This window comes from Monodelphis domestica, chromosome 1 (assembly GCF_027887165.1).
Source record: "Monodelphis domestica isolate mMonDom1 chromosome 1, mMonDom1.pri, whole genome shotgun sequence".
Classification (NCBI taxonomy): Eukaryota; Metazoa; Chordata; class Mammalia; order Didelphimorphia; family Didelphidae; genus Monodelphis; species Monodelphis domestica.
The window spans coordinates 248,228,805-248,255,618 of NC_077227.1; the positions used below are offsets into that span (position 1 = coordinate 248,228,805).

General features: G+C 34.2%; 1 protein-coding gene and 1 non-coding gene across 13 annotated transcripts in view; both read left to right on the forward strand.

Moving 5' to 3' along the window:
* The window catches only part of CEP128 (centrosomal protein 128), a 566,439-nt gene that overhangs the window by 506,784 nt on the left and 32,841 nt on the right, over nucleotides 1-26,814 (forward strand). For 7 of the 12 annotated variants that reach the window (XM_056810609.1, XM_007472708.3, XM_016425009.2 and 4 more), the window contains 2 exons: nucleotides 14,857-14,934; nucleotides 18,955-19,068. In XM_056810609.1, coding sequence (XP_056666587.1) covers nucleotides 14,857-14,934; nucleotides 18,955-19,068 — 192 coding nt within the window. Of the gene's footprint in view, nucleotides 1-14,856; nucleotides 14,935-18,884; nucleotides 19,069-26,814 lie in introns of all 12 variants that reach the window. The other 5 variants (XM_007472707.2, XM_056810611.1, XM_056810610.1 and 2 more) reach the window with 2 other exon arrangements.
* On the forward strand, nucleotides 12,691-12,797 carry LOC130456693 (U6 spliceosomal RNA). The gene has a single exon (XR_008915743.1). It is a non-coding gene; the product is annotated as a U6 spliceosomal RNA (small nuclear RNA).

Sequence of the window (26,814 nt, forward strand, 5' to 3'; positions counted from 1 at the left end):
CCCAAAGAAATCCAGATATAAAAAGCACTGCCCCATTTGCCTGAGCATTTGAGAAGTTTCAGTTGTACTGTCCTAACTCATCCTCAAAATTGTGAGAACAGCTTATAGTTCATTGAATAGGAATCAAAATGAAAAAGTAGGAAATTTTTTCATTTCCTTCTCAGTCAAGTGTTGAGTATGATTTCATTATTTTGTTTATTGAGATTGCCGAGAGCACCAAACCAACTCATGTTGTATCAGAAGCATAGAAGTCAAATGTAAATGAATTTTGGATTTTTTTTTCTGTTTTCCATTATCCATGTTGTTGCTTCCTTCTATAAGTACCACAACCGAGAACCAACTATAGCATATTGCTTACTTTCAGTCAAATAATTTATTTTTATTCATGAGTCTGGTGGCTATCCTTAAACTACCTTTATGTATATTATCATGAAAATTAGTAGTAATTTAATAGGACTTCAGTGTGTTGTGGATTTTCTTGCACAAAGTAGGGGTTCAATAAATTTTGAATGGACGAATGAAACCCAGGAATACAGAGATCCTAAGATTAGACCTCTGTTTGGGAATGCTAAGGGACCAAATAGAACATATTATCGCCCTTTTTTTTTAAACCCTTGCCTTTCACCTTAGAATTAATACTGTGTATTGGTTCCAAGGCAAAAGAGTAGCAAGGGCTAGGCAATGGGGGTTAAGTGACTTGCCCAGGGTCACACAGCTAGGAAATGTCTGAGTCCAGATTTGAACCCAGGACCTCCAGTCTCTAGGCCTGACTCTCAATCCAATGAGCCACCCAGCTGCCCCACCACTCCTCTTTTTTCTCTGATGTTCTATACCCTATAAGGATTACGGGGGCATGTTAAGTATTTCTTGTCCAGCTGAGACATATTTCTTAGACTAACAATCCCAAAAGAAGATACAGTTTTGTGAGATTTTGCCTGATTTAAGTGCTGAGTATTAACATGCTTTCTAGTGTTTTATGTACAGTACTTTTTTAATGACCAAAGTCATGTGGTTTTTGGCCACTTCAAATTTCTTTGTGTCTAATAAAGCCTGCAGAAGCTGCCATTTTACTGAATTTGTTAAAATGCCTGTGTCCAAGTTCAAAGTTCTAAATTGTTTTGGCAAGGGCCAGTTCAGTTTCAGGCCAACAGTGAAGCCACAAAGCTTCATTGTTGTCCCTTTGGATGAGTGCATGGCTTCTACTTAGCAAAACTTTCTAGCAATTTAAATCGCAGGGAAAACAATTGATTGTTACAAATGTTAGGTGATCTTGACCACTGAATCTCTCTGTCAGCTATTTTTTTTAACCTCCTTTTCTTGGTCATTCTCAATTAGAGGGTAGTTTCTGAACTGAGGAATTTTAGTTAAAAGTATATGTATACACACACACACATACGTGTACCCACACACTTCTGATAATTTATGATCTGAATGCCTCTTAGCCTCTACTGTTTATTCAGTACACCACCCAACAGTTCATATTAAAAAAATACAGGTCACCTTTCACATTACTTCTTAGTGATGAGGCTATAAGTTAACTGCCTGCAAAAACATAGCAGTGGTGCTTTAAATTGTGTGTGTATTTTTAAAATCTGAATATGGCCCTTCAGTGGCAATTCCTGAACAAAAATGTATATTTCCTATAGCTTAAAAAATTCTTCCATTTTACTGATGATCATTTATTTTAGCTGTCTTGGAAAAGAAAGAAGTACTGTTCACAAAACTCCCCAAAGTATGTTTTGCATGTTAAAAGTTATTAAATATGAAACCAAACTTTCAAAGTATATACAGAGTTGATTTGATTTATTTTTACATTTGGTTTCAAAGCCACAATGATAAAAATAAAATACCTTGCCTGATTTTTATTTAGATCTCTTCCCCAGGACAACACTGAACTAACTGCCAATCACTGGAAACTCATACATAGGAGGATTAACTGTTCACATGCACTTTCAACATCAAAGTGCTGGGTATAGGGTAATGGAAAATGAGTAATTTGTTTTTGTCATTCTCATTGAGAACACAGAACATCTCTTAAAGTAAATAATCCTTCATTTTAAAGACACAGAAGATTTATAGTGTTTGCCACACAAAACAGTGTGCTTTTAAGTAAATTAACATGGATCCTATCTCAGGAGGTAGAACTGGTTGGTGTTTCTTGCATTTATCAATTTTTATCAGTGGGCTGTATCAGTACCCTGTGTTCCCTGTTAAATAATGAGCAGACATGATTGCTCTCTTCAGGATTACTTGTATGCATTATGGCACATCATTTGCTGGTTTCTGAGAAATAATTAGCAGGACTTAATTGCACCCTGTGTCAGGTGTTCCCTTCATCCTTTTGAGTATTTTGTTCTGCATGGCTAAACCTATCTCTTTTAATAAAGAAGAGCAGGCAGGGTTCTTAGTGATACAAATATCATATTTAATACCCAGCAAAGAGGTTATTGTGCATGACAAACTATTTTTTTGCTCAGATTCTATATGGGTCAACTAAGCTTTTATTCCTCATGATCCCCTCTGTAACTTAGTCATTACTATGTTTAACATTTGGTTTTCCTGTGCTTTCCTCTCACTCTCCTTGACTATACCATTTTTCTTTTTTCCTTTTTCAAGTAAATTTCACATATATTTGAAAACATTCTTTACCTCACCAGAACAAATTGATTTTTAAAGGCTCTTACATGTTTTTCTTCTTTTTTATTCTTGGGAGAATTTTAGTGATATCTTTTGTTTCCACATCTCCTAGGTTTCTCCCTGTATCCTTCTCCCACCCTGTTTCCAAAGAGCCATCCTTTCCTTATAACAAAAACATTTTCAAAAAGAAAAGAGGAAGAAGGAAAAAATCAGAAGAGCTCATCAATACGTTCAAAAACTTTGAAGCCATTATGCAATATTTTACACTCATTCCAGATCCACCATCTCTGCATGGGAGTCAAGAGAAATGTCATCCTTTCCTTGGACTAGCCAAGTTTTGAATTCACTCTCTCCTTATCTGTGTATTCCTCATACTTCTGATCTCTTACATGTGCCCCTATTTTATCTTTGGGGGGAGCCTTAGTTCTATAGTGTAACTGAAAAGCATTCCAAAGTAATTTGGAAACTTTAGAGTTCTTCAGTGTCTCTGAAGCCGTAGGTCTACCTCTGGAGGGACAGAGGAGGGGAGCAGAAAAAAAAATCTTGCCTGTCTTAACTGGCCCTTAAGCCAGGGTAAAAATCAACAGGATGCTCTGTGCCTCTATTTGGAAATGCTGCTTTCAGAGACACAAAGTGGCATATAAAGTGTTTCTAATTTGACATGGCCCTCACCCAAGAAAACAAATATAGCCTTCATTTTGTTATTATTTTTTCTTCCAAAATCAATAGCTTTCCTGTCCTTCCTAAGGTAGGAGAACAATTTTTCTGCCCAATGTCAGTGCTCTAAGTATTGCTAGCCACCAGGCCCCCTTTATTTGTTTTCCTACTGTTAACTTTCTCTTTAGGAAAACTGTTGTCTCTTTCATACACCTTTCAAATGCAGACAGATCCCAGTCACAGCCTGTGGTGAGAAGAAATAATAAACCAAGCCACTCATCACATTTTGAGGGATAGTGAAATTGCAGAATCTTCAAATGTTAAAGCAGTAAAGGACCCGAGAGAACTAGTCCAAACCCTGTCTTTGGCAGATGAGGAAATTGAGACCTAGGAGGACTAACTTGCCCAAAGTCTCCACAGCTGGTTAGTGGCAAGGCGGGAACTAAGTGAGCCCACATCTCTCCATAGAGTATATCATCCAAAAACCATTCTGATGCTCACAGTTAATGCCACCTTCCATCTGTTTTTAAAGACATTCCAGAAACAGAATATTCATGAGTATTAACTAGTGCCTGGAAAGACTAGAACTAAGATAGATAATTTAATGAAGGAAGGATTTAGCTATGACTCTTTGAACAGTACAGCACAGATAAGAATGCCAGAGAGGACAAGACTTGGAAAAAGAACTTGATAACAGGCTTTTAAAAAGGGAGGAAGAGAAAGGAGTTTAAATTGTTATAGTGCAGTTGAGATAACAAGTGACAACTTTTTTTTGGTTAACTAAATAATAAAGAGCTAAAGGATCCAACTAATAATCTATTCTCTTTTAACTGTAAGTCGAAATTGTCATTGCAACAAAAGGGCTTTCTTTGAATTTTCTGTAAACTTTATGGGACAGGGTGGTGATTTTATTTTAAAAATACAGCTAATAAATATAAGCTATTAAATAGCACTATAACTTTGGGGACATCTTTATTATTAAAAATAATAAATGAAACCTAACATTTATATTTACTATTTGCCAGGCACTATCCTAAGTGGTTTTTAAACATTTATCTCATTTGATCCAAACAACAATCCTGGGAGATTGGTGCTATTATTATCCCCATTTTATAGATGACAAAATTTAGGCAAACAGAGGCTAAAAGACCATTAATAAGAGGCCAGATTTAAACTTGTCTTTCTGACTCCAGGCCCAGCTCTTTTTCCACTGTGCCACCTAGCTGTCCATATGCACCCATATAAAGAAGTACAAAATGTATTCAAAATGAATACAGAATAATAAGGGCAAAACTAGCAACTGGGGTGATCAGCAAAGATTTCATTTAAAGCTTTGTTAGAAGGAAGCTAGGAATTGATTCTTGATTTTTTTAAATAGTTACCTTCTATCTTAGAATTAATACTAGGAATCAATTAAAAGGCAGAAGAGTGGCAAAGGATAGACAATCGGGGTTAAGTGGCTTGTCCAGGATCACACAGCTAGGAAGTGTCTGAGGCCATATTTGAATCCAGGACCACCTGGCACTAAGCATCCTAGCTGCTCCTCTAGGTATTGATTCAGTTAGGTGGAGATGAGGATACTACCTTATTGGCAAGGGGACAGTTTTGTGAAAAAGCACAAAGATGAGAGTTAGAATGTCATGTTTGAAGAACAGAAAATTTTTTTGAAGCACTAATTTGACTGTAACCAAGAGAAAATGGAGACAAGAATGGGTAGAGGGTGTATCAAAGTGTAATAATCCTAGAAAAACAGGTTAGAGTAAAATTGTAAGTTTCCCATTCCAAAGGAGTTTGTATTTTTCCTTAAGCAGCAGATAATCACTAGAACTTTTTAAAGAAGGGGAATGATATGGCCAGATTTGTACCTTAGGACTATCCCGTTAGCAGCTGTGGAGATTACATTATACTTAAGGGGTTAGAGATTTTAGGTGATGAGATGAAAACAGTCCAAGAATGAAGTGATAAGAATCTGAATGAGTTGTGATTTGACTCTGGCAAAGGGAATGGATCCAAGAAATTATGAAGGTAGAATTGACAAGGCTTGGCAACTGATTGAATATGTGGGTAAAGACAGAAGGGTTGAGAATGTAAACATGAATGATTAGAAAGATGGTAGGTAGCTCCTTAGTAGAAATGAGGAAAGAGGGAAGATTTGTGTTGATAAATAGTCAAAAGAGATGTCTGAAAAACATTTTTCAGGGGAAAGAATCTAAGCTATCAGTAGCTATATGAAAAATGCTCAAAAGCACCAATAATTAGAGAAATGCAAATTAAAGCAACTCAGAGGTGACACCTCACATCCATCAGATTGGCTAAAATGACAAAAGAAAAAATTATAAATGCTGGAAGTGTTGTGGGAAAACAGATACACTATTGCATTGTTAGTGGAACTATGAACTAATCCAACCATTCTGGAAAGCAATTGGGAACTCTAGCCAAAAAGCTATTAAACTATGCATACACTTTGACCCAGCGATGCTGCTGATATAAAGTGATGTGAGCAGAACCAGGAAAATAAACCTCTTACAATAACAACAATATCGTAAAGATAATCAACTTTTAAAACTTTATTCTATGACCAACTAAAGAACTCAGGTCCTAAAGGACCCATGATGAAATGTGCAATCTACCTCAAAATAAAGAGCTGATGAACTCAGAGGACAAATTGAAGCATAGTTTTTCTCATTCTTTTTCTTTTCTTTTTTAGACTATGCTATAGCAAGAGTTTGTTTTGCATGACTATATGTTTGTAATGAATTTTCGTTTTCTTGTTTTCTTTATGGGTGGGGAAGAGTGAAGAGGAGAGAATTAAGAACTAAAAATTTTAAAAATTGAATATTTTTAGAAAGTGAAGGGAAATAATAGCTAGGATTTATATAGCATTCTAAGTTAAGCAAAGAAGATTATATACATAATCCCATTTTATCCTTATAACAACCCTATGAGATATGTTCTATTGCTATCCTTTTATATTTAAGGAAACTGAGGCTAAGGAGCTTAAAATGATGTGCATTGAATAGCCTGGCTAGTATGTAAGGCAGAATTTAGACCCATATTTTTGACTCAGTTGCCATCACCCTATCCACTATATTACCTTCCTCCCTTAATGTCTTTGAAGTGACCAATCTGGGTAACTGCAAGTATAGGAGTATCCTCAACAGAAATAGAGAAATTTCTTGCATGTTATTCCTCTTTTTTTCCCTCTTTGAAGAAGCAAATATAGAAATGTCAGGAAAACAAAAGAAATTCTTAAAATGTCAGGGATAGAACCCCCAATGTGGATAAACTTACAATGTTCTAATATTTATTACTCATCTTGGTGTTCATCCTGTCCTTCCCCTCACCTCAGTGGTTTTTTTAAATTAAAAAAATAACTGTCGAAATTAAAATGAAACACATTGTAGAATTTAAATAAATGGTTCCATTATTGGAAAACAGAATCTGTTCTAAGCACAGTTAAATCTTAAAATCTTGACTTGCTCATTATCTGTGATTTATTTGCCTATCACTTTCGTTGATAGCTTTATCAGTTAATGGAAGTACATAGAACTATAAAGAACCTTAGGGCTACTCTAAGCCAACCCCTTGTTCAGCAACTTTGGCAGATTCTATATAGCTACATATGGATATATTAAAGAATTCTCCCAAAGTGAGATCCACATTTAGTAGAATGTAAATTCCTCAGTGGAGAAACACTCTCTTTTTTGTTGTTGTTTTTGTTTTTGTATCTCCAGAGCCTGTAAAGGTACTTTACAGGTAGTTAGTAGTTAATGAATGTTTATTGAATTGAATAACAGCTATTAAGGTCTATTTTATTCAACCTTTTCTCCTTGATTAGTGTAGTATTTTATGTTACTACTTAATTTATTAGCTCTTAGGATCATACATTTAGAGTACAGTAAAGTCACTTAAATGGTCATCCATAAATCCCCTCATTTTAAAAATAAAAAGCATTCTTGAATTTGATATTAAATCCCTTTTGGGATGGAACATTCTGAATGAGGAATTTGATGTCTTCAGAAGACTAATTTTACCTATTTAAACATTTCTTCTGGTCTTCAATTGACCATTAATAGTTGCAATATTTTGTTGTTTGAAAGCCTTTCTAACTATTCTAACTGAGATCTTATCAGCTTGTTATTTGTTTGTTTTTTTTTATTTTTGGCAAGCATTAAACATATATGTATATATACATATATAATTTTTTTACTTGATAGTTTTCTTATTCTCATACTGTAAATAGAAGAGAGACTTTTAGATCTCCCTTACTTCACTAATCCAAAAAACAAAAGGCAGCACTGATAATTTATTTGGAGCACTGAACCAATATTAGAGAACATGCACCAACAAAACTGGTTTGCCAACCTATTCCTTATGAATGCTTGGCTTGACTCCATCAAATGTGTTGCATAGTTTGGGTGAAAATAAGGCCCTGTGGAGCTGATACAGCTGTGTTGTACTTAAATCAGCACTAACTAAAAAGGTATACAGTATATTCTCTAAATGACCTCATCCTTCTCCTCCCTAGAGATATATTTACTTAGGTCCCTTCACCACCTTTCCATCATTTGTCAGGGAAGTTTTGCATCTGATCTCTCTCCAAATTAAACTCAAATGTATTTTGAAACTTAAATAAATAAACTAGTCCAGATCTTTGCTTACTTAATATCTGCATAGTATCTTAAAATACACAAATATATTTTTTAAAAAATGAATAAACCCTTGACTTTTCTTCTCAGACTTAAACTTCTGGACACAGTTGATTTCAATAACACTGAATAACACGATGTGGTAATAGGAAATGAACATTTCTCCACTGGCAAAGAGAAATTTTTTTTCAAAAACATCCATGATCACGGTGATTATTTTGACTTTCTATACAAAAGGCATAAAAGCAAAGCTTTCCATATTCTTCCCCCTAAATCCAAACTGCTTCTTTTTACACTGCCATATTGCACTTATTCATTTTGCTATAGTTTGGACACAAGAAAAATCTTAAAGAAAAATCATGCTATGCCCCCTGTGAAATTGCTGGGCTCTTGTAGCAATTTGATTTATGTTGACAACTTATGCATCTGACAACTGTTTTTCTGCCATTGCTGATAGATATATCTACTTCTTGGATCATGTGTTTTCTCTGAAAAATAAATTAAAAATACCAAATCCTTCTCAAGTTTTAGTGTAAAAATAAAATATACTAACCAAATTAGGCATTAACTACCCAACCTTAGAGGTTGCCATATGTTTGCCTCCTTGGGGATGCTTAATGAATTATGTATTTCTGCAAGAATTTTAGCACTCATCTATATACATCTAACTATCTTTCTTACCAAGAATAAATTAACATAGAGCAAATAAATGGTGAAAGAGCACATTTGTTTGTAGTTATTCTTTTTTTTTCCTAACCTACTGTATTTACCTAAGGAAACCTATTAGAAAAGATGAACACTCAGTATAGCAGCCCCCCACAGAAGTCCTATATTATTTATCTTACGGTAATAACCTGAGATAGAGAAGGGAGACTAAGAAAATGGGAGAATAATAAAGACTCAAAGACAACAAGTTAGAAGATCTGGGGAGTGACACAAACTCCGAGGAAATATTTTCCACTGAGAATAAATGGGAAATATGAGGAATAAGAAAATAAGTGGGGAGTCACAGCTCCTTAATGTCTCCTATAGACAAGGGAGTCTGTGCATTAATAGGAAGCATTGGGGGAAACAGCTTGGCTAGGATCAGCAGGAAAAGATAAGACAGAGCATTAAGAAGATACAGGGAAGCAAGAGAGAGGAGGGAAGAGAGGGAAAGTAAGAGTAAGAGAGAGAGTTTCGTGCTAGTTCCCCAGTATTTATTGGAGGTTTTAGGAATGTGTATTGGGAGATGATCCACGAATACATAACATGACATAGGTTTTAACATTGGTTGAATTGACAGTGATGTGATCAAAGAGGTGGAGATCAATCCAACCCAAGCTTTGCAAATGAATGTAGTCTGAGCCAGGACTGTCAAAACCCTAATCGAACCTTTGCTTTGCAAATGAATGTACCCTGAGCTGAGGCAGTATGGCCCAGGGTGGCCAGTCAAGGCCCAGCCCATGAATTTGCCCGTCCTATGCTAGTGCTTCAGACTGTCCCTTTCCATACAATGAACATCACATAATCTGACCATGTGTTTGGTAAATGAATATCCAGAATACAATATCAATGCATCAATCGTCCTTCCCAGATGCTAAGATGTCTGGTATGCTACACTCCATCACCAGAGATGGTCTTGGCTATTGGAGTTAATGGTAGCCTGGATTATTAGGTAAAATCCTGAACTTGGAGTTAAAAAGATTTTGGATTGACTCCAACTTTAGGTACTCACTAGTGGTATTAATCAGGACAAGAAGGTGACACAGTGGCTAGAATGTCAGGTCTAGAATAAGGAAGACAGGAATTGAAATCCAACCTCAGACACTAGATGGGTGACAGTGGGCAAGACACTTAACCTTGTTTGCCTCAGTTTCCTCATCTGTCAAATGAACTAGTAAAAGAATTAAAAAAACACTCTAGTATCTTTGTCAAGAAAACCACAAATTTGGTCAAAAAGAATCAGACCTGACTGAAACAACTGAACAATAACAATAAAACCCTGAACAAGTTTTTAACCTCTCTGAGCCTTTGTTTCTTCACTGTTAAAAAGGAAATGATCATTTATAAAATGGTGATACTAGTTAACTTTTAATAGTTTAATACATCTTTTGGAAGGCCCTGTATATGTAGCAGTTAAATCACAGGGACATTATAAGAACTGAACAGTTCTAAGCAGAAAGCATATCAAATCCTTTTCAAACTTTAGAGTTCAATATAAATGTCATTGATTATCAGCATCATCATTTGAGATGCTTCATGAGCATAAATAACAGTAAATTGTAGAATATGAGTTGTCATTCATAGGGATGAGTATTAAAATTTTCATGGGCAAGAAGCAGTCAGTGAAGGGTTAAACTTAGGTAGAGAATAATTAAAATTGTATTATTACAAAATGATCCTATATTTGATGAAGGGAAATATATAAGATAGGAAGAGAATGAAAAGATCTTGAATGAGTATATAAAATAATTTTGTTTTAATTTCCTCTGATAAACAGAAATTTTTTTCAAGAGTCCTGATGGGAGGTCCCCCACACTTAATGGTGTAATTACTTTGTTTTTCTCTATGGGCCAAAGGTTTTAATATCCCCAGAGATGTTGAGTAGTAGATACAGTTCCAGATATATAGTGATGGCACCTGGAATACTTAAAAAGAGTTAGATACTTAACTTTGCCTAGATAGACATAGATTAATGGGATTTTTCTGGAAATAGATCTCCATGGATTGTTATATATCAATTTCCAGCTATTTATTTTCCCTTGGGGTTCATGTTGACTCCAGATCAGAAGTCAACCGTAGAAGAAATTATTTTCCAAAGAATTTATGAATTGAAAGGGCTCCCAGAGGTCATCTGGACCAATGCCTCTCTGAAATCATGAGTAATATAAGAATTCTGTTTAATGTTCTAGTCTACAAAATCCTCCACCCTGAGCACATAAAGGGCTTCATTTTAATGCCATTTTTTCTACCAAATATGTAATGGTGTGGTCTTCATCACTATATTTTTTAAAAGCACTAAATTTGAAGCCTTGTTTCCTGTTTTATACCCAGAAGGTTCAGAATTGGATATTTTTGTTTCCTCTCCTAATCCGAGAACTTCACACCTTAGAATATTTGAGTAGCTACATTAACCAAATGTTATTAGGCTATGAGCCTATTCGTCCCCTCCTTTTCTTTATTTTTACTTTTAATGAGTTGTCTTGTAATATTATGTAAAAGGGTACTATCTTAAACAAACCATTAAAAATACTTGTGTGTGACTGGGCTGATCTATTCCTATAATTTTTTTTTTTTTAAATAAGAACTTGCCTTTCCTTAGGTATTTTCTGGAAATTAATGTCTTGGTTATTTTTAGTTATTGCTAACATTTGAATCTTATTCTTTAAACAACTATGAGCAGAAGAGGTGACAGAAATAGACTCATGTATAGTTTTATGGTGTTCTCTGAATCTGCATTAGGAAGTTTGCCAGGTGAGCTAATGTATACAAATCATCATAGCACCTGTGAATATCAACGAATCACTGATTTCAGACTTTACTCAGTTCCTAATGGATATTTTTCCTGGAGCAATCTTTGCTATAGGGAAAAGGTAAACCTGAGACTTTTATGTAGTTTGATCAAGATTTAAACGAAGCCCAAGACCTTATGCCAAACTCTAATTAAAATTAAAGTTTAGGACTTAAATGTATCTGCCCTCAGGTTATAGGCCAAAGTTGTATAGTTAAACACTCTAAAAATATCATATTGAAAAACAGATTTGCTCTTAGATATATCCTTAATGGTGAGCTCTGAATTTGGAAGCCCTTGAAACAACTTTTCATTGTAATTATACTGACAAATCTAGATAGTCCTGTCTGCTATTTTGCCATTTACCTGGATGCTCTGGCATTTATGTATACATGTTCCTCCAGTTATTTGTAGCTAAGCATTTATTTTATGTGCACATATACCTTTAGCTTGTCTGTTGGTACTATGTCCCTGGCTCAAAAGAAAGATCCTTAAAGAAAGGGAAGTTAGAAATGAAAGAGACAGAGAGAGGGAGAGAGAGACAGAGACAGAGACAGAGACAGAAACAGAGAGACAGACAGAAAAAGAGAGACAGACAGAGAGACGGGGGAGGGCCCAAGACCCATGTCAAACTAATTAAAAATTAGATTATAGAACTTAAATATCTACCATCTCATTATAAGCCAAAGTTGTACAGTTAAACACCCTAAAACTATATTGAAAAATACATTTGCTACGAGAAATATCACCTAATGGTGAGCTTTGAGATTGAAATATGTATATTGTATGTATATAGATATAGAGATACGGGAGGGACAGTTTTGAAAGACATTATATATCATCTGATGTAGTACTGTATAAGCAATGGGCAGATTGATTAAAATAGAGAGATGACTAAAATGCATTTTTGCTAGTTTTATAAATGTAGAAACATTTTGAAGTAGTATTTGGTCAGTCAAAAAGCATTTATTAAGTACCCAAGCCTTGGGGAAACAAAGAAAAGTAAAAGACCTTTTCTGATCTCAGAGTCTAATGAGAGGAAACATGAAAAAATGATGCACCAGAAAACTATATGTAGAATAATTTGGAAATTGTCAATAGAAGGAAGGCACTAGAAGCAAGAAGAATTGGTAAATACTTCCTATAGAAAATAGAAATTTAGCTTGGACTTGTTGGAAACCAGGAGATGAAAGTAAGAAGGGAGAGCAAGCATTGCAGGCATGGGAAATAGCCAGTAAAAATGACTACAGTCCTGCTAGCTTCAGCAATTCATATACTAAAATTGGAATGATATGGAGAAGATTAGGATAGAGCCCTTGCTCAAAGATGATACATGGATTTATGTAGGCTTCCATATTAAAAACAAACAAAGGAAACAAAACAAACGAAAGTGCCTCAAGTCAGGAAATGTAATGTTTTGTTCTAGGAAAAGCAAGGAGGCCAGCATCACTGACTGTAGAGTACATGATGGAAGGGAAGCAAGGGTTTAGGAAAGATTGGGTGAGAGTTACAACTGAAACAAATTACAAGCCTGAAAGTCGGGTCAATTGTAGAGATAGAGAAGAATAAATAGATTATTTAATAGAAAAGGGCCTGGAGAGGTTTTAAAGGTTCACCAGAAACTACAACTACTTGTCTATCCAGACTCCAAACAAAATGTCACACATGCACACACAGATGCCAGCATGTGGAAACAATGGCTATATAAATTTTTATATTCTGTCACCCAATGAATTGGAATGGGATAGGAAAAAAATGCTCGTATAGCATGTACAGTTATTATTATAGTAGAGGAAGGGCCAGCATAATTTTATTCATACACTGTGCTCTAGAGTACTTATCCAAATTTTAGAGTCATTTTTGTAGTGAGGAGAAAGAATAGGCTGAGGAAAGGGATTTCAATGTTTTCAAGATGTAGGCCTATTCCATTTATGAGCATTGTATTGTTAACTTCTTTAATTCTATTTTCAAATTCTTTTAAGACCTACATCCTTCACATGTAATTGTAACGCTTAAAAAATCCAGTTTTTATAAATCCTATAAATCTTGCATACATGGTTTGGCTTGTTGAATTCAAAATCGGTTTGGCCTTACTCATCTATGTTATGTGACAATCCGTATTCAGGAATCTGCCCAATAGAAAGAGGGATTTTACAAATTCATAAATCAAATTCCATACACTTGGAATAGTGTTAACAGTAGCATATGTGTCAAATTCACTCAGATTTGAGTTAATCAGAATAAATAAAAGTTTAAACTTCCAAAAGGTACTTGTATTCAGACTTTAAGAAGTAGCCTTTGTGTGGAGGCTCTCTGACTATTTCTTAATGAGCCATAACAATAGCTAATAATAATAACTAATAATTAAATAGTACTTTAAAGGTGGCAAAGCACTTTGTGTATATTATCACACTGTCCCCTCTATGATTCTGGGCATTGGGTGCTATTATTATCTCCATTTTACATATCAAGAAACTGAGGCCAAGAGAGGATAAGTGACTAAATGAGAGTCACCCAACTAGTCTCAGGCAGTATTTGAACTCAGATCTTTTTTACTCCAAGGCCAGCACACACTGTCTATTCTTCCACCTAATTGCCTCATGTCTAATCTGAATCAGTATCTTACTACAGACTAGATTCTCACTTACCTGTCTTAATGATCATTTCCCCCCTAATGAGTTTGGATGATAATTTCAAGATGATGACATTTTAGAGTATTGGTATTTATTTACTTTTAAAGCTTCATCACTTCACATTAACTTTGAAAGGACTTTTCAATAACTCTTTTCGAAATCATTCAGAATTTTGTGAGGTTCAAAACAGAATGCTGAGGAAAGTGAAGACTTTATATACAACCATTAATCTTGTCAGTTATCTAATTTCCTAATTATTTAACTTTGGAAAGAATTCTTTTCCTAATTTTTTTTTTCTGAGTTCCCATCATAGCACTCTCATTTCAAAGAGTTGATAAGAACCTTTGACCTCTTTCTAAAAGAACCTGTAATGAGCTCTGTAAATAAGTAACTGCAAACTCATCTCTTTCTCAATGATAGCTTTTGGTTTATTTATGTTGGTCACCCATGATTACAGGTTTATAAATTAATATTTATATGAAATGCTCTGTAGAATTTGTTATGGCATAATAGCTAAAAGAGTCTCTGTATCCAAAACAGTTATGCAAATTCATTTTGGAAACCGAGGGAAAGGAAATTATTTCTTCTGGTTTAAAGAATAACTTTATTCTTTATTATTATATTATATGCTGATAATACATTTAATTCTAATGCACTTCTTATCTGCCTCTCTGAGTTACACAGGATACATCACTTATTGACGATGGTACAGTTGCTATTACTACTTGGGACTTGAAAACCATTGATCAAATTTTTATGTTTTGTTTCCTTATGTTTTATTTTTCAGAGTACCCAAATGGCCTTGGAACATCTGGAGTCTGTTCCAGAAAAACTGAACCTCCTGGAAGATATCAAAGACTTTGGAGTAAGAAAGCTTTGACTTGTCTCCTTTAGGCTTTTTACTCAGATAAAAATATTTGACATCTTCCTGATGTGCAGAACAATTTTGGGAAGGTATAGAAGGATGTGGGGGGAGGGAGGAGCCAAGAGACCTTGGGAATGCAAATAATGAAATTTAGGGTAAAGTGGTCACCTTTAATTATGCTTCTAATTACTAATGTTTTTAGACATTCATGAGTCATTGATTAAGGATTATGAATTTTAATAAAATAGCCTTAGAAAAATGTTTTTTTTACTGTAATAGCTAACTTAGCTTTCAGGGTCAGATTCATGGAGAATTTTCTAAGCTGAGATAGCATGAGTTGGTTACAAGTTATTAATACAACAGGTAACTTTTTGAATACTAATGGTAATTTCCAAGTTGACATTTTTAATTACAAATGAGCAAGCTAATCTTTGTTTTAGGTGTCTGATATCTAGTGTTTCCCTGTAGAATGCTCTGTGAAATAAGATGCACTTAAGGCCTAGGATTTCATATGTCCCATGACATTTATTGATAAGACTCTGACCACAAAGCTTTTAATTGTGAAGTCAATTATTTGTGTATATTTGCCTATTCAAGTTTCTTAAAAGATAATTAAAGCAGAGAGATGTGAAGAGGATAATCCCATCAATCATCCTTAAGTCTTTAGTTTATACAATTTTAAAAAATGTCTTATGTCCACATATGTAATTAGTAATGATAGCTACTTCATGATTATTTGACAATGGATGTTAGTGAGATTCACAATAGAGGACAATATTTTCTTTGGCATCTTTTCTGTTGGAAGCAAAACCCATCAAAAAAGAATGACATTATTTAAAGACTCATGAACTCTGAGCAAGTTTTTGAGGAGGCAGTAGAAAGGAAATAGATCTGAACTCCTTGTAAAAATATCAGAATCTCAATATAATACTGTCCTCAAGGATCATGCTATAGTGAAATGACCTTAAGACAGACCTTTTAGTACTTCAAGAACTAACCACTTTTGAAAGGGATCTTGGGTGAGCTTGGATCTTGGATCTTGGTTTATACTTTATACAGAAACCTGTTATTTTACTTGGTTTATACTTTACACAGAAACCTGTTATTAAAAATTAATACAAAATCACAGTTTTAAATCAGCTTTACATATTTCTCCTGTTTTTCCCAATTATATATTTTAAATATAAAAATTCTTAGAAAGTGACTACAGAACTCTTACTGCTACAGATTTATTTTCAACGTAACTCTTACCACAAGCAGTGACAAGTAGCTTGTTAGAATATATTTCTCCCCTTTTTTCCTCCTCAACTATTAGAAAATGTTTTGGAGCCACAGAGCACTTGATAGTGTTAATTAGATATTTAGTTAATATATACATCATAACTTTTTAAATGTGTTTGAACAACTATTTCATCAGCATCTTCTTCCCCAACAAGTCTGCCCTAAACCTAATTTAAGAATGTAAACAAAAGCAACATTCTTTTACTGTTGCCAGAAGTCTTTACTGAGCATTGTTTATGGGTAATTGACTGTCTATAAGGATATTTTATTCAATTACACACAAACATATTCACACACAAACATTGCTAAGTTCTATAATAAGATAGAGCATATTATTCAGATTTAGGATTCTCATTTTCTAATATTAGCCATTGGAGTTAGAAGCTTTGAAAGACTTCTTATTGTTCAATTGTTTTTCAGGCATGTTCAACTCTTTGTGTTTCCTTGGGAAAGACCCTGGAGTGGTTTGCCATTTCCTTCTTTAGCTTATTCAACAGAAAAGGAAACTGGGGCTAACAAGGTTAAGTGACTTGCTCAGGGTCACACAACTAGTAAGTGTCTGAAACTAGATTTAAACTCAGGAAGGCAAAGTCTTTCAGACTCCAGGCCCATGCTCGCTGCCCCAGCTTTGAGCCAAAGCATAGTTTCATTTTATTTAAAAAGGAGGAAAACCTTTCACCTGGATGTTTGGTATTATGAAGGCAAATTGATTCTTTTGGGACCCTGTGGCTATAGCTTGATACCAAAATATGTCAAGCTTTCAGGGTAATTATAATAATATTATGATAATTTTATGCCTTGTATGTAAATAACACTTTACCATTACAAAAGTCTTTCTATATGTTCTCACATTGGATCTTTACAGCAACCCAGTAGGGCAGGCAGTATAAGAATTATTGTCCCCATTTTACAGATTTACAGATGCTGTTATGAAAACTGCTCCATGCTCTTTCCACTAAGTGGGATTGCCCTTTTCATGAATCTGAATTAGAGACCTAAACTACATCTTTCAAAATGAAGTGGAAATGAAGTTTGAAGCCACCATATTTTAACAAGAATAAAGCAAATGCTACCCACAAACAAAATTTATATACAGAGACACAAATGCAAGCTATTTAGTGCTCAAGGAAATTATAGATAGAAATATATAAGGTATTTCTTACTCATTTTAAAGGAATTGAAATGTAATCAGCTTCTAATATGAGGAGAGACAGAAACAGAGAGATCAAATAATGTGGAAAGAGCACTGAATTTGGAATAAGGGGACCTGAATTGTAATGTAATGGAAAAAGCAAAGAACAAGAAGCCAATAAACCATGGGCTTTGCTCTACATCAATAGCTTTGTGACCTTGGGCAAGTCACTTCCCCTGCCATGATCCACAGTTTTCCAATTTTAAAGTAAAAATAGAGTAAAAGCTAACCTAGAGATCTCTTCCAATGCTATTAATTTAATTAAAACCCATTTTTTAAAAAATACCCTGTTTTTAAATAATTTAATAATTTAAACTTTAAATATTCTATTTGATTCATCTAGGAATGAGTCAGACTTAGCAGTCCAAAAGGTTATTAAATTTGATTTACAAGAAAAGAAAAAATTATATGATTCTATAATATTATATGGTAAACTTTATTCATTATATCAATTATTGTTCTTTTTAGCTTCTAAGATCATGAATCATTTTATTCAAGTTGGACATCTTTAACTCTCTGAACCCTAATGGGTGTTTCCAATGATCTATCCAAAGAAATGTAGACAAAAAAGGCTGTGTTTTGGAAGACCATTAATTAGCATTATCACCTAATTTTCATTATATCCATGAATAATAGCTTATAATGATTTGATGCTTTACTCTTACAAAGTACCTTGAATAGTATTATCTAATTTGATCCTCACACCAACTCTATAAGACTGCAAATATAAGGTCAATAAATTATAGCCAGCTCTTACATTTATCAGGTAACTCTCTAAGACTATAATTTATAGAGCTATCTATACTGGAAAAATAAAGTTTCCTCAATGGAAATTTTCTATATCAATTACGTCACAGATTTGGTTCAAAAGAGTTTGGTTTGTATGTTTGTTTTTTCTTAGTTAATAGGTAGAGAGTCCTGCCTTGGAGTTGGGAAGAGCTAGTTTTAAATCTGTCTTCAGACACACACTAGCTATGAAACCTTGGGCAAATCACTTAACCTTGCAGTGACCCAAGCAATTACCTAAGACTACAAATTCCAGAACATTGGTAGAGGGAGTTTGAACACTGGGAGTTCTCTCCATCAGTGAGATCATAGTTCTGGATATTTTTATGGTTGTTTTAATTCTCTTACAAGTATAATTATCACAATGCCACAATTTGAAAAAAAAATACCAAGGGTTTATGTCAAGTAATACTTTGGTATTGTTAATCACCTTTGGATAAATCATTATTAGATTTAAGACAAGAAATGTTTTGTTTTTACATTTGGAAAATGAAAAGGGGCACTCAAAAATGATTATCTCTAGAGAAGATAGGTCACAGGTGAGTAACTCCTATTTTTCTTTTCCACAGTAGCATCCAAAGTGATAATTTCATTCCTCCTTTTCTTAGCAGAATAAGATTCTTCTATTAGGTGCAAATGCTCATGATTAGTTTTTTCTATTTAACAAATGTACCTTTTGTCATGTTTTCAGGTTCTTATTTTTCTTCCAAGAGCTAGTTATTATCATCCAAAACAGTTCAGACCTTTTGCTGTATTTCCAGGATTCCTCTTGTCCAAGGGATTTGATTGAAGGGAGATATGCTAAATACAAACAGCTTGTGGATTCTCTTCAGCATCAACTAGATGAATATAGTCAAAGAATCAAAAAATTGAAAGTAATGGCATTTATTTTCTTCTTTAATTTTAAGCATCTTTTTTTTCATAGCATAGTAGCAGAGGTTTCCCATGATGTACAAAAAAGGATGTGGTGGGTTAGGGATGAGGAAGAAGCTAACAGAATTCTGGTTGGGGAGCAAAATAACCTCATGCCATCATTTGGGCCTTGCATTATTGCTGGGTGAGGGGCATGTATCTCATCTTTCATACTTTTGTTATTGTTTCTTTGCATTTACTCAACAGGGTAAACTGGAAAACTGTCATGTCCTTACCTACATATACCTTTATCCTGACTTATAGAATATGCCTCACCTGGAATGTGGGTGCAGTTTAACAGATTTGATCCTGAAGGAGAATGTAGCATTGTGTGGTGGACAGGGTGCTAGATTGGGAGTTAAGAAGGCGACATTCAAATACTGCCTCATAGGCTGACTGTGTAACCCTGAAAAAAATCACTTAACATATATTTGCCTCAGATTCCTTATTTGTAAAAGGAGGAGGTTGGGCTCAAAACCTCGAGTCCCTTTTAGTTCTAAATCTATGATTCTTCAAAAATATAATGAGTCATTTTACCTTATCACATTTATGTGTATGTGTGTATAGAGAGAGATTCTCCTCTAAGTCATCTCAGAGCTTAGTCTTTTATAATCTTGCAAGCCACTACATACATATGTATGTTTAAAATGCACAGAGACTCATTCATTATAGTCTTACCACAGTTCTTACTGTACTAGAAATTTTCTCTTCTGCTTTCTAACTGAACTCGAATTTATTGTTTTTAGGTCTCATTACAATTTTCATGTCCAAAATATTGCCCCAGACTTCCTAAAAAGAAAAAAAAAACATACTGCTCCTCCTAAACCCCAACTGAAAACTGAAATGAATGACTACAAGAGATTCATAGAGTTATTAAGACGAGGACTTGTAATCTTTGGTCCTTTTATCTTCATTTCTCCCCGAGTGGTATTGCTTGGCTCAGCCTTGACAAAACCTTCCTTAGTTGATATTATGGAATAGTCCTCCAACACATTACCCAACATTAACTTCAAGCCCCAATTATCTGATTTTCAGTTATTCCACCTTTTAAAATTAGTACCTTTTCCTGCAATATCTATATTGCTGAGGCAATAAAATCTTCCTCACCCCCCGCACCCGCCATCCTACTTTGTCTGGAAATTCCCATCGAATGTAAAGCTCAGTCTTTAATCTGAAAAAATCTGGTTTCTCCAAAGACACATAGATATACCACATAGCATTTTAGGTCAGTGGAGGTCTTGATGTAAATGAAACATATTTAAAAGCAAATTAATTTCCTGGACAGTTATGTCTGAGCTCAGATGACTTGATGCTATCTGGTGACACCCAGGTTGCTATAAATCAATGCAATTTCCATAACAACATGTGGCAAAGTTATGAATGTTGAACATTTTCTGCAAGTAGAGTAATCTTGACTAAGTTCCATTTTTAAATTAGGTTCACAGCTGATGGAGGATAGGTTGTATGATTTATAAGAGAGACTGACATTCTGAAATGAAAATGAAAAATGTTTTAAAATCCTACATGTAGATTTTAAGGTCTGAGTACAAGAAGAAACCACAAAGAAGTCACTATAGTTGTATTTTCCCACATTAATAATACTTATATGAATTTTCCTTTTTGAACGCTGTCAATAATTAATGAATAGAACATGCTTTATTTATCACCACACTGTTAGAAACCTAATAGACTTCTAGCTTGAAACAGTGTAGTGAACTAAAACATCAACATCAATACGTTATGTCAGTTTTGTTACAGCTGGAGAGTATCATTATATTTCCTAGTTGTTGTGTGTAATTACCCAGGCAAAACCCATGTGTTTTTTAAATCCTCATTGATGAAAAGAACAGGCAAAAAGAAACCAGCTTCAAAAGGAGGTTAAGAACAGGCCCCTAATGCAGATGATACGTCTTGCTCTATTGGGTAAGGTCTAATAAGTATCTGCAATCTATAATCTAAGGAATGTTATCTGATGTTCATCATTACCATCTCCTCAAAGCTAAATCATAGCAAAGGTTTAATGGATCTATATACTTCTGGAGAGAAAAACAAAGAAGATTCTTATTCATAAAATAAATCTATAAAAGATTATTTATTTCAAGAGATATTTATTTCTTCACATTATATGGGGATATGAAATCAGAGAAAGAGGTGACTGAAAACCTCTGGTCTTTTTATACTAGATTATGTAGCATAATTTCACCTAACCCTCTTAATCCTATAGGACAAGTGATGGTGAACCTTTTAGAGCCCGAGTGCCCAAACTACAACCCTCATACTTCATGTGGGCCCCCACTCTTACCCCAGACAAGGGAAGGAGGAAGCATTCCCATTGGGCTTCTGGACAGAGGAGTTGGTCATGTGAGAAATCTCCTTGAGCACATGTAGAGAGGGGGAAGGAGGAGCAGCCCTCTCCAGCTCATGTGCCATAGGTTTGCCAACATGGCTGTACAATGATCTTTGCAAGTATGATACAGGATAAAAGAACTATGCCCCCACCTTATAATATATATTAGACTCTAAAGTATTTTTTGTTTTGTTTTTAAATGAAAAAAAATAACTGTACTGCTTAGAAGTCCCACCATAATTTTTCTTTTTCCTTTTCTTTAAAGAAGGTTATAAATTTGAAGTACAACATGAGAAACAAGGGGTGAGAAGGGATGTGGAAAAGAACACTGCATTTGCAGTTTTAGAGGATATGAGTTCAAATATCAGCTCTTTTACTTATTTGTCATGTGAAGTTGGGCAAATAGACTCTCTTGATCTCAGTTTCCTCATTTGCCAAATAAGATGGTTGTAATAGATGGTTTGTAAAACCCTACCAAACCCTAAGATCTTATGTGTGATATAAGCAGAAAAATAATTAAGGGAAGTGCCTCCAGCAATTCACAGGAAAAAAATATTAGGAGAAAAAGTTGAGGACAATTCTTAAGACCTCAGAGTCTAAAGGTACTAAACAAAGAATGCAGTTTAGTAAAATAATAAAATCAACTTGAAATTATAGGACAAGATTACTTAGGAAACACGGTCAAAGAAAGGTACAGGAGGATAGCACTACATTTAGAAAATATTCTTGAGAGTGGTCTTAATAAAAATAGTGCTATAGAAATAAACTAGAATCCACTGGACTAGATAAAAGGTATAAGTTATATTTTCCTAATTATATTACAAAATTGGTTTTAAGTAAGATGGAGAAGGAAATATTTACTAGAAACTGGAACCTAGTAAAAGCAAAACATTTGTTAAATTTTGTATTTCTTTGCCAAGTTTCATCTCCTATTAAAAAAAAAAGGAAGGGACAGCTGGGTAGCTCAGTGGATTGAGAGCCAGGCCTAGAGATGGGAGGTCCTAGGTTCAAATCTGGCCTCAGACATTTCCCAGCTGTGTGACCCTGGGCAAGTCACTTGACCCCCATTGTCTAGCCCTTACCGCTCTTCTGCCTTGGAGCCAATACACAGTATTGACTCCAAGACAGAAGGTAAGGGTTTTTATTTAAAAAAAAGGAAATCCTGTTACAGATATAAAAGTGATCACATTTAATGGCTTTCAAAGACCCAAATATGGCCAACAAAGTAGACTTAGTTGGTTTGGGGAAATTAAGTATGATAGAAGAAACAGTGGAATAGGATTCTAGTAATATTTGTTTAGTTCTGCCTGACACTTAACAACTATGTGACCTTAGGTGATTTTTTCAATCCATAAAATGAGATCAAAATACTTGATTTTCAAGTCTCTTACACTTATGTCAATTCATGACTTTAAGTGAAAGCAATGGGAACCTAGGGGGAAAAGTGACCATATAATCTTAGATTTCTAATAGTTAAGAAAAAGAATATTGTACTGTAGACTTTGGGAAAGCAAATTTCAAAGAATTTTTAAAATGAGAGGTGTAATCACAAAGATAGTGGACCCTAAGAAAGGAAAACTAGTCAAGAGGGAATAAGAATCTCTCAAAACTGAAATTTGGACATCAGGTTGTTTTTTTAAAAAATTATCTCAAGGACAAATAAGTTATGTCAGATTATGGTATTTTTCTCTGTTTATAAATATATATATATAATGAATCTGTGTCAAACTAGTGGAAGAGGTTGCTCTAGGGCTTTTTTCTGGATCCTATTCTCTTCAGCTTTTTTTTATCAGTAACAAAGATAAAGTCATAGATGTCATGCTTTTCAAATTGACAGTTTATACAAAGTTGGAATGGATTGCTGACCCACTTGTTGAAAACTTGAGTTAAAAAATTAACTTGACAGAAATAGGAAGGAGAAGATACGACTAGACACTAATTCATAAGAAAAAAGACCTGTGGCTTTTAGCAGTCCTCAGACTCAACATTGCATTTTTTCTAACATTTAAAAAATTTGTGAGTTCCAAATTTTCTCCTTCCTTTCATTCCCTAGGCTACCCATTGAGAAGGCAAGCAACATAGTATCCATTATATATGTGAAATTATACAAATATTTCCATATTTGCCACACCACAAAAAAATAAATTAAGAATAATATGTTTTGCAGTCTGGAAGCAGAGAGCAATTTTCATTCTAAGTTTTTCCAAATTTTCCTAGGTCATTGTATTAATTAGAGCCTAAATCTTTCATTGTCAATCATCATTACAGTATTGATATTACTGTACACAGTGATCTGGTTCTGTTTACTTTGAGTGAGTTTATATAGATCTTTCTAAGTTTTTAAAAACTATCCTACTTTTCTTATAACTATTTGTTATTGTACAATAATATTCCAACACAATGATATACTACAACTTTTTTTAGCCATTCCTCATTTAGTAGGCATCCCTTCAATTTCCAGTTTTTTCCTAACCCAAAATAGAGCTACTATAAATATTTTTGTAGACATGAGTCCTTTTATTTTTTATTTTGATACCTTTGGGATAAAGACCTAGTAGTGGTATTGCTGAGTCAGAGTATGCACACTTTTATAGCCCTTTTGATACATTTCTAAGTTGTTCTCCAGAATGGTAGAACTAGTTCATAACTCCACCAATCATTCATTAGTGTACCTCTTTTCCCACATCTCCAACATTTAAAATTGCTGATACGTGTGAAGTGATACTTTAGAGTTGTTTTAATTTGCACTTCTCTAATCAATAGTGATTTAAAGCATTTTTTTCATGACCACAGATGACTCTGATTCTGATTTCTTCTGAAAACTAAATGTTTATATCCTTAGACCATCTATCTGGAAAATGGCTCTTATTTTTATAAATTTGACTCCTTTCCCTACATATTTGAGAAATTAGGCCTTTATGTGAGAAATTTGCTGTATATATATATTTTTATATTACTTCTTCAACTATGTTACCTTTTCAAAATGTAGTTTCCCTGATTGCCTCTTTAAATTAGGCCTAATGGGGGGGTTGTTTTTGTTGTTGTTGTTGTTGTTGTTGTTTTGGTCTGAGTTAATGATTGTTACCCTTATGCTTTTTATTTCAGTTGAAGCATATTAGATTCTACTCCAGCTGCTTATTTTAATTTTATGGGTGTGTCTTTGTATTTTAAACATGTCTCTTGTAAACAACATCTTGTTGGATTCTGATTTCTAATTAATTCTACTCACTCCTTCTTTATGGGTGAGTCAATCCCATTTACATTAATAGTTTTGATTACTAACTGTGTATCTCCCTCAACCCTACCTTCTCTATTCGCTCTCTCTTTTTGTCTTGTCCATTCTCAAAAGTCTATTGTGCTTCCAACCACTGCCACCCTTAATCTAACGTCATTTTTATTATCCTCCTCTTCTTCCTTTCTCATATGCCCTTCCCCTCCTACTTCCCTGTTGGATAAATTAGATTTCTTTACCCAACTAAGTATGTTTGTATATACTCTTCCCTCTTTGAACCAATTTAGATGAGAGGGAGGTTCAAGTATTGCCTATGCCCATGCCATTCCCCTCCTCATTGCAAAATCTCTTCCTTGCACAACTGCTTTGGGAAATAGTTTTCTCTATTCTTCCTTTCCATTCCCCTTTCTCCTGTTGTATGCCTCTTTCTCACTCCTTCACTTTTTTTTTTAGATAAACTCAACAAAAGCAAGTCATACCCATGCCTTCTATCATGTAGACTCCTTCTAACTTCACCAGTAATGATAAAATTCTTAGGAGTTACATCCTCTTTCTACATAAAAATATAAACATTTTAAACCTATTGAATCCTTTATGATTTCCCTTTCATGTTTACCTTTTTATGCTTCTCTTGACTCTTGTGTTTGAATATTAATTTTTTTATTCTGCTCTGTTTTTTTCATCATGAATGCTTGAAATGTTTCTCTTAATTAAATATCCATTATTTTCCCTGAAGGATTATATTCAACTTTTCTGAATAGTTAATTCTTGATCATAATCCTAGCTCCTTTGTCTTCTGTAATATAGTATACAAAGACCTCCACTCCTTTAACACAGAAACTACTAAATTTTGTGTGATCCTGACTATGGCTTCCATAATACCTAAATGGATTCTTTCTGACTGCTAGAAATATTGTCTCCTTAACCTGGAGCTCAAGAATTTGGCTATGATAATCCTGGTATTTTCTATTTTGGAATCTCTTTCAGGAGGTCATCAGTAGATACTTCTGACTTTTGTTTATTCTCTGTGAATAAGATATCAGAGAGGTTTTCCTTTAAAGTCTCTTGAAATACAGTGTTGAGGCTATTTTATTAATCATGATTTTCAAATAGTCTAATAATTCTTAAATAATTTCCCTTGATCTATTTTCTAGGTCAGATGTTTTTCCAAAGAAATATTTCAAATTTTCTTTTATATTTTCTTTCTTTTGACTTTTTTGTTCCTTGATGTCTCATGAGTTATTAGGTTCCACTTACTTAATTCTAATTTTTATTAAAATATTTTCTTCAGTGAATTTTTGCATATCTTTTGCATTGGGCCAATTCTGTTTTTTAAGGTATTATTTCTTTAGTTTTTTTATGTGTATGCATATGCCTTTTTTACCAACCTATTAATTCTCTTTTCATAATTTTGTTGCATCACTCATTTCTATTCCCAATTTTCTCCTTTATCATTCTTATCTCTTTATTTAATTATTCCAGAAATTCTTATTCGGTTTATGATGAATAATTATTTTTCTTTGAGGCTATGTTTGTAACTCTTTTTAAATTGTTGTTTTGAGTGTGTGTATTGTTCTTCTTTGCCACAATAATATCTTTCTATGCTCAGGCTCTTTTTTTGTCATTTGCTCATTTTTCTAGCCTATTTCTTGACTTGGAATTTTATGTTAAAGTTGAGTTCAGTTCATCTGATTTTGAGAGGGCACTGTCCTAAGCATCAGGATTTTTTATGTTACTATTTTCAGAGCTAGTTCTGAGGAACTGCACATTTTCAATTCTTCCAAGATTGTATAATTGAGGGAGATGTGTAATCACTGTTCTCCTGGTCTGTGCTCAAGTAATCTTAGGAAGCCTTTCTGTTATGTTTCATTTGCAAGTTCTACCATTCCCATAGACCCTCAGACTATGATCAGCTTTCTTAGTCTGTTGCATCTTCAGGCGCTACCATTCCTCTCTGTCTTGCAACTATGACTAGGGCTCATTCTTGTGACCAACCACAAGCATTTCTCTTCACCCTGAAATTGTGTATGGGAAATCAGCACCAGCTACACCCAGGGACAGCAAAGGGTCCCCTGTAATCTCTTTCTAACCAGTTGTCTGACCCCCTAACCATTCCTGGGGTCAGAGCAC